Below are 7277 nucleotides of genomic sequence, written 5' to 3'. Positions count from 1 at the left end.
AAATAAAACAAATAAGACTTTCTCCAGAAGAAAAAATATTATAGGAAATACTGTGAAAATTTCCTGAATCTGTTCAACATCATTTGGGAAATATTGAAATAGAAAAATATATTCACTGGAGGGTGAATATTTTTGATTTAACTGTATGCTATGTGACAAGATTCCAATTGCAAGCGATTTGTCTGCACTAAACACAATGCAACACGATAGAAACATTTAAATAGCAGCCACTGCACTGATGTGGGTTGTAATCTACAGTATATGAATACATATTAAAGCTCTTTAACATTATTAATAAGCTACTGGGTGTCTGGTGTTTGTTTGCACTGAATCATAGTTCTGACTTTCATTTTCAAAGTGTTTGCTAGTTTTTAAGCGTCTATCTTATTTTCAAGATCTGAGGTGAACTACATCTCTCGGTTGCATCTCGGTCACTTGAGCACTAAAATTTAATCCTCAAGCAGCAAAAACAGATGTCTTTGGAAAGTGGGAAAAGACCCAGTGAAGGACCCATGAACTGCCAGGGAATGGATTCGCAACCTGTTTGCCAACAAACCAGGTGAATCCAGCACGCCAAGTGTCTTTGGATCCACAGTTTTTCCCCCACACTATAAATTACAATTCTTGCAGTCTCAACAGCACCTGAGCCGGGGAAACTCCAGGCCGAGCCGGTGTCTCTTTCATCTGACATTTCAGATCCAGCTGCGCAGCCTCCTCGCATGGAACCGCTACCATTCAAGGTGTTTCAAACAATTTTATCTGGCAGACTGTCACAAATAAGCAGACATCTTCATTTTCACAACGAGTTTCTGAGTTCTCTCACCCCTTCAACAGAGTTTGTTCTTCTGAGGTAATGTGGGAACACATTCAGTGCTGCTGTGAGTTCTTTGTAAATGCCTGTCCTGCTTATTCAAATCACTTAGTTGATTAAATTAAATTGTAATTGACCTGTGCAATGGATAGTTTTGTCATTAACAGTGAAAACAGCTTAATATAGGCTTTGCTGAAACTGTGAATATTTCACTTTCATTTTATTTAGGCTAGATTATTATTTTATTTGACAATCCAGTTCGTGTTTTGGCACTGAAGCATATAGTGAACTTGTTTTAAAGCACTTCACATCATTTGTTATTCGTCCTTCTATTTTATCTAGTAGATAACTGACCAACAAAAATATATATTAAAATTAAGATTCAAATTATACCAAATTAAATTTGCTTCAAACAGATATTTTTCCAAGAATTAGGTTAGGTTAGGTTAGGTTACTTTATTTATACACGAAGGTAGATTTGGTTTGCAGTCAAGAGTCCTCATCTCACAACAGTGCCACACAAAGGAACTCACACAGTAACAACAAAATCGATAAAAATATACAGGTCACCGAAATACCTCTGCTTTAGTCTATGCCTTATTTAAATATCTAATGGCTGCTGGTATGAAACTATGTTTATATCGTTCTGTTCTACAGCTTAATACTAGAAACCTGCGACCAGAAGGAAGGAGCTGAAATTCTGAGTGCAGGGGATGAGCAGTGTCACTTAAAATTGAATTTGTGGTTCTCTTTAGCTGCTTGGTGTACACAGCCTCTAGATTAGCTAGTGACACCCCAGTTAGCTTACTGGACCACTTAACTATTTGCTTTAGTGAGTTTTTATTCTTGACAGAGAGATTCCCAAACCACGACACCAAAGCAAAGGATAGAATGGATTCAAGAAAAGCATGATAAAATAAAATGAAAATAATAGAATGAATGATTCAGGAGGCGGAGACGGTCAAAAAATATGCATAGTGGGACGCTTTAATATTTTTAAGACAAAATCTCCCAAAATATACATTGATTTAGCAATCAGCTTATATCGCTTGAGATGTTATTCAAAATAAAAGTCTTCTTTATTATGAAAAATAACCATAGAATAACTACCTTTAACACAACAATAGCTGGTAAAGGTATATCCTAAAGAGTTATTTAAATTTCAGCAGGATTTTTTCTGCGTGCTCTTTCCTTGACAAGGCAGACCGCCGTCTTTTGGCGAGGGATTGTTGCATTCTCGACTTCGTGTCTTTTTTCCAAATAAACATGAAGACCAGGAGCTCCAGCAGCTCCACACTCCATCTGTGGGGCCTGTTAGAAGACAAACACTCATGAAGGCCTCGTTTAATACAGTTGAGGACAAAATAACTCCTTCAATAATTTTCTAATACTTCCAAAGTGTTGTTTGCAACACATTTTAAGCATAATAGTTTTAGTAACTCATTTATGATGACTAATTTATTTGATCTTTGCTAAGGGGACAGTACATAATGCTTAACTAGTTATTTTGCAACAGATTAGTGACATTTAAAGCCTTAAAGACGATCACTACTCAAGTCAAATTGTACCATTTTGGTGACTGTCGCTTTAAATTCAAATGAGATTGTGCTCTCTTCAAAAGAGGGCGGAGCTACTAATGCCTGTGTGTCAGCATAGTGGCAGATTCAACACATGGCTTTGTTTCGGACTTTAATTTGTTAAGGTAATCATACTGTTGCTATGGTAACACAACAACATTAGTAATATAAACAAATGACCCAATACTGTACAGGGTATATTATACTACAATACACCACACTATACTGTAGTAAAAACAAAGCGTACTATTACAGTTGATCTGTTTACCATAGTAAATATTACAGTATGCTGTAGCATTCACAAATAAAGTGTAAATACTACAGCATAATAAAATTAGCTAAAGTATCAGTCAAAACACTACAGTATTTACTGTAAATTACTACAGTTTTTTAATAACTACAAATATTTATGAAGTGAAAATTACGGGCTGCATTACCTTTCCGTTCAGTCTCCTCACAGGCAGCACCAGTGTATCCATTTTTACATAAACAACTGCAGTCTGTCCCGGAAAGCACTGGAACGCCATTATTCATGCAGGGGGCGCAGCGGCATGGGTTAAAGTTCTGCATGTACTCCTCCCAGGCCATCTTCAGATGGGGCAACTTAGGGCTCAGCTGCTCAGCGGCGGTGCTTAAACGCAGCAGCTCATAGATTGGTAGAATCTATGACAGAATGATATATATTAACATTGAAACTACCAGAATTATATAACTACTAGTATGGCCAGAGCCTTCATTCTGACTGTTCATACAAGAAGAGTAAGACTGTGCCAAATTTTTGGCATATTTACATTCAAAGTTCTATTGAGATTTTAAAAACTAGTCTAGAGCGCCATCTGCTATAAAAACTAGCCTAGAGCGACAACTGCTGTTAAAAACTAGCCTGGAGTGCTATCTTCTGTTGAAAACTAGCCTGCAGCGCCGTCTGCTGTGAAAAAAAAGCCTAGAGCGCCGTCTACTGTTGAAAACTAGCATAGAGCGCCATCTGCTGTGAAAAAAAGCCTAGAGCGCCGTCTACTGTTAAAAACTAGCATAGAGCGCCATCTGCTGTGAAAAAAAGCCTAGAGCGCCGTCTGCTGTTGAAAACTAGCATAGAGTGCCATTTGCTGTGAAAAAAAAGCCTAGAGTGCCGTCTGCTGTTGAAAACTAGCACAGAGCGCCATCTGCTGTGAAAAAAAAGCCTAGAGCACCGTCTACTGTTAAAAACTATCCTAGAGCGCCGTCTGCTGTTGAAAACTAGCATAGAGTCCAACCTTCTGTAAAAAACTAGCCTAGACCATCGTCTTCCGTTAAAAACTAGCCTAGAGCACCGAATATTGTAAAAAACTAGCCTAGAGCGCCGTCTGCTGTTAAAAACTAGCCTAGAGCACTGTATATTGTTAAAACTAGCCTAGAGCGCCATCTGCTGTTAAAACCTAGCCTAGAGCACTGTATATTGTTAAAAACTAGCCTAGAGCACCATCTGCTGTTAAAAACTAGCCTAGAGCACCATCTGCTGTTAAAAACTAGCCTAGAGCGCCATCTGCTGTTAAAACCTAGCCTAGAGCACCGTATATTGTTAAAAACTAGCCTAGAGTGCCATCTGCTGTTAAAAACTAGCCTAGAGCGCCGTCTGCTTTTAAAACCTAGCCTAGAGCACCGTATATTATTAAAAACTAGCCTAGAGCGCCATCTGATGTTAAAAACTAGCCTAGAGCACCGTCTGCTGTTAAAAACTAGCCTAGAGCGCCATCTGCTGTTAAAACCTAGCCCAGAGCACCGTATATTTTTAAAAACTAGCCTAGAGCGCCATCTGTTGTTAAAAACTAGCCTAGAGCGCCATCTGCTGTTAAAAACTGGCCTAGAGCGCCATCTGCTGTTATAAACTAGCCTAGAGCGCCGTCTGCTGTTAAAAACTAGCCTAGAGCGCCATCTGCTGTTATAAGCTAGCCTAGAGCACCGTCTGCTGTTGAAAACTAGCCTAGAGAGCCATCTGCTGTTAAAAACTAGCCTAGAGCGCCATCTGCTGTTAAAAACTAGCCTAGAGCGCCATCTGCTGTTAAAAACTAGCCTAGAGCGCCGTCTGCTGTTAAAAACTAGCCTAGAGCGCCATCTGCTGTTAAAAACTAGCCTAGAGCGCCGTCTGCTGTTAAAAACTAGCCTACATCGCCATCTGCTGTTATAAAATATGCTAAGAATTAATTCAAGAGAGATTAGTGATGTATTTTGAAAATCTATGAAGCAGAATTGAATTCCCAAACGAATTTCGCCACAGTTCTTAATGTAAATATAGTTTATGGGCTATTTAGCATTTATTTTTTTCTGACTGAATCAAGACGATACTCTTATCCAAAAGCAACACAATGCATAATGACGTCCAGCAGTACAATGCATGAAACATCTAAATGACAAACTAATTTAGGTGGTAAGAAAACAGCACCTCAAACTCAATTAGCGCAGGGTTATATTTCAGACTCTTCCCCCAATCCTTGTAACTTTTAGCATCTTTGATACCCAAAGTTCCAGCGCTGGAGGCTGTGTTTCCACCCTTCACAAAGCCAAACACATCCTTAATAGCGCTGTTGGATTCATCACCAGCTGTTGAAGATAAAATTATTATAAAAGAGTATTTAATTTACAATTTATGAACACTGAGAAATTTATGAAAATAAATGGGGCTCCGGGTCACGTACTTTTCTCATTTGTCGCAACTTTTCCACATGATTTTCCTTTTACTTCAGCTTTGATTTTATCCATAAACACCAGCCCGAATGATCCACCAATGCATGATCCCATTAGCTGCCCAGTCATTTCTAGTAAGAAAATAAAAGTAATTCAAGAGTTCACACTTAGCTGATGATTCATCAATAGCTTGTTTGGCATGCTGTCCCGGGAGAGAGCCCCGAGCTCAAGGGATCCTCGAGCCCGGGGCTTCCTCCCGTTTGCAGAGCGAGAGGGGAGCCTGAGCTCGGTGGATCTCAGAACTCCCCGTCTGCAGTAGCTAAGGGAACACGTGAGGAAAAGAAAGGGGGCTGACAAATGTTTCATTGTTATGCATGATGTTTTTTTTTTTTGTTTGTTTTTTTTTTTTAATAGTGGGAGGAAACCGGAGAACCCGGGGAAAACCCACGCGGACACGGGGAGAACATACAAACTCCTCACAGAAACACCTACCGACCTGACAGGACCAGGGTTGGCAGTGTTCTTGCTGTGGGGCTAACAGTGCTAACCACTGGGCCTCCGTGCCGCCCGATCTAAGGTGAAGGAGGAGAATGGGGAGGAAGGGGGGTTTCTTCCAAACGAAGATAAAGTGGCCTGAAAACTGTGGTTATTTATAGTAGCTTATGGCTCATATGATTGGATGATACTGATTAGCTTAATACGAGACCGGCTGTAATAAATTATAAGCACGTGATCCTCTCGAAATTAGTTTATTAATAAACCTCACTTGTGCTTGAACATGAAAACATCTACTGTAGCTCAGGGACCATATTCACAAAACATCACAACGTGTCAAATCCGCTTTATTCGCGTGTCACATTCACTTCACAACAGACACGGATTCTCATCATGGGCGGGCTTCTGTCTAAATAGCTAACATAGACTTTACTGTGAGAATAGCTGTGTTCATGTGCTTTAGGAAGGCTGAAAAACAGCATAGATTCGTTCGGTGCTGTGTCTTGAGTCCACTAGATCCTTTCAGAGGTGCAGCAGCTCTGAGTTCTTCAGCTCCTCCAGAAACTAGACCTGATAGAGGCTTTTAGCGTTGCTTCAGACTGAGGCCAGCCCAGTTTGATGAGCTGTTGTCCGGTGTCGGCTGGAGGATTTCCCCCGGGACACCAACATCAGGTGCTACGTCATAATCATGCCCCTACAAGAGCAAGCTCCTGATTGATTAACGCAGCGCGAATATCCACTGAAGTTCAGATTTTCCAAAAATGCATAGGTTGATTGGGGGTGCCTAATAGTAACTCCTGGGGCCCCCTAAAGTGTATGGACCCTAAGAATCATCCTAACTTCCCTCTCCTAGTGGCGTCCCTGTCAAAATAATACTGAGCTCTACAAAGTTTCCAAGAATTATTCTGACAGAGATCCGCCCCATCAGCCAATCACTGTGCACATAGTTAGTAACCATACTGACATCATTCATAGCAACAAGGTAAACCCCGCCCTCACTCTTAGCTTAAGACTTCTCTACATTGTCAGTAAATTTTCTCAACAAATCTCAACAACTCCTATAAAAACTGCTGTTTAAAATAAAACCTGTAATACCATGTCATTTGTATGTATCATGCGTATTTAACTTACTTTTTTCCTCCATTTCATTTATGTTCACAACAGCGACGTAATCCATGAGCCCACCCATGGTTCCCTCCGTGATGTAATGCGTGCCGTATTCATTGAAAAACTGTGAATATGCGCCGAAATGGTAGTGATCAGGCAGATCAGAAAGAGCCCAGAGCATGTCCTCATCCAGAACCAGGTCTTTGCTCCTCATCTTAAACTGAGATGTTTGTATTTTTGACAACAGCTGGACGAAGCCCATCTCCTAAACATGGAAAAAATAGTGTAAAGTGAATTACATGAGGTTTCCCAGGCATTATCCGGAAAAATACTATGGAGCAAGTCTCAAAAAGAATACATTTACAAAAAAAATATTCACGCATCCACAATACAACTCACATTTGCAAAATCCAATTCATTCATTTAAAACACGATTCAAAAATACACAAATCTAATTCGTCAATTTTAAAAGACGATCCGTAAACACACAAATTCAATTACAAAATTCAAAACACAATTCATTAATACACAAATCCAATTCGTTAATTCAAAACACGATTCAAAAATACACAAATCTAATTTGTTAATTCAAAACACAATCCGTAAATACACAAATTCAATTACAA

At 39.7% G+C, this 7277-nt stretch overlaps 1 protein-coding gene across 1 annotated transcript; it reads right to left on the bottom strand.

The window, feature by feature from the left end:
- Window positions 1-1790: 1790 nt before the first annotated feature.
- On the bottom strand, window positions 1791-6913 carry c8a (complement component 8, alpha polypeptide). The gene is made up of 5 exons (XM_056465532.1): window positions 6676-6913; window positions 5061-5180; window positions 4808-4965; window positions 2826-3051; window positions 1791-2122 (listed from the first exon to the last, which is right to left on the bottom strand). The coding sequence occupies exons 1-5, from the start codon at window positions 6911-6913 to the stop codon at window positions 1974-1976; spliced, it is 891 nt and encodes a 296-aa protein (XP_056321507.1). The 3' UTR covers window positions 1791-1973.
- Between the last annotated feature and the right edge of the window lie 364 nt (window positions 6914-7277).

The sequence above is a fragment of the Danio aesculapii genome, chromosome 2 (genome assembly GCF_903798145.1).
Source record: "Danio aesculapii chromosome 2, fDanAes4.1, whole genome shotgun sequence".
In the NCBI taxonomy this organism is placed as follows: Eukaryota; Metazoa; Chordata; class Actinopteri; order Cypriniformes; family Danionidae; genus Danio; species Danio aesculapii.
The sequence above is the reverse complement of the archived record's forward strand: the minus strand, read 5'-3'. Positions and strand labels throughout refer to the sequence as shown.

Bases quoted from the DNA above. Each gene is read 5' to 3' on its own strand.
- c8a (XM_056465532.1), bottom strand. From the start codon at position 6,913: ATGGGCTTCGTCCAGCTGTTGTCAAAAATACAAACATCTCAGTTTAAG. The intron at 5,181-6,675 runs GTAAGTTAAATA...TTTTCTTACTAG, and splicing joins AAATGAAATGGAGGAAAAAA to AAATGACTGGGCAGCTAATG. The intron at 2,123-2,825 runs GTAATGCAGCCC...GTCTTCTAACAG, and splicing joins TGAGGAGACTGAACGGAAAG to GCCCCACAGATGGAGTGTGG.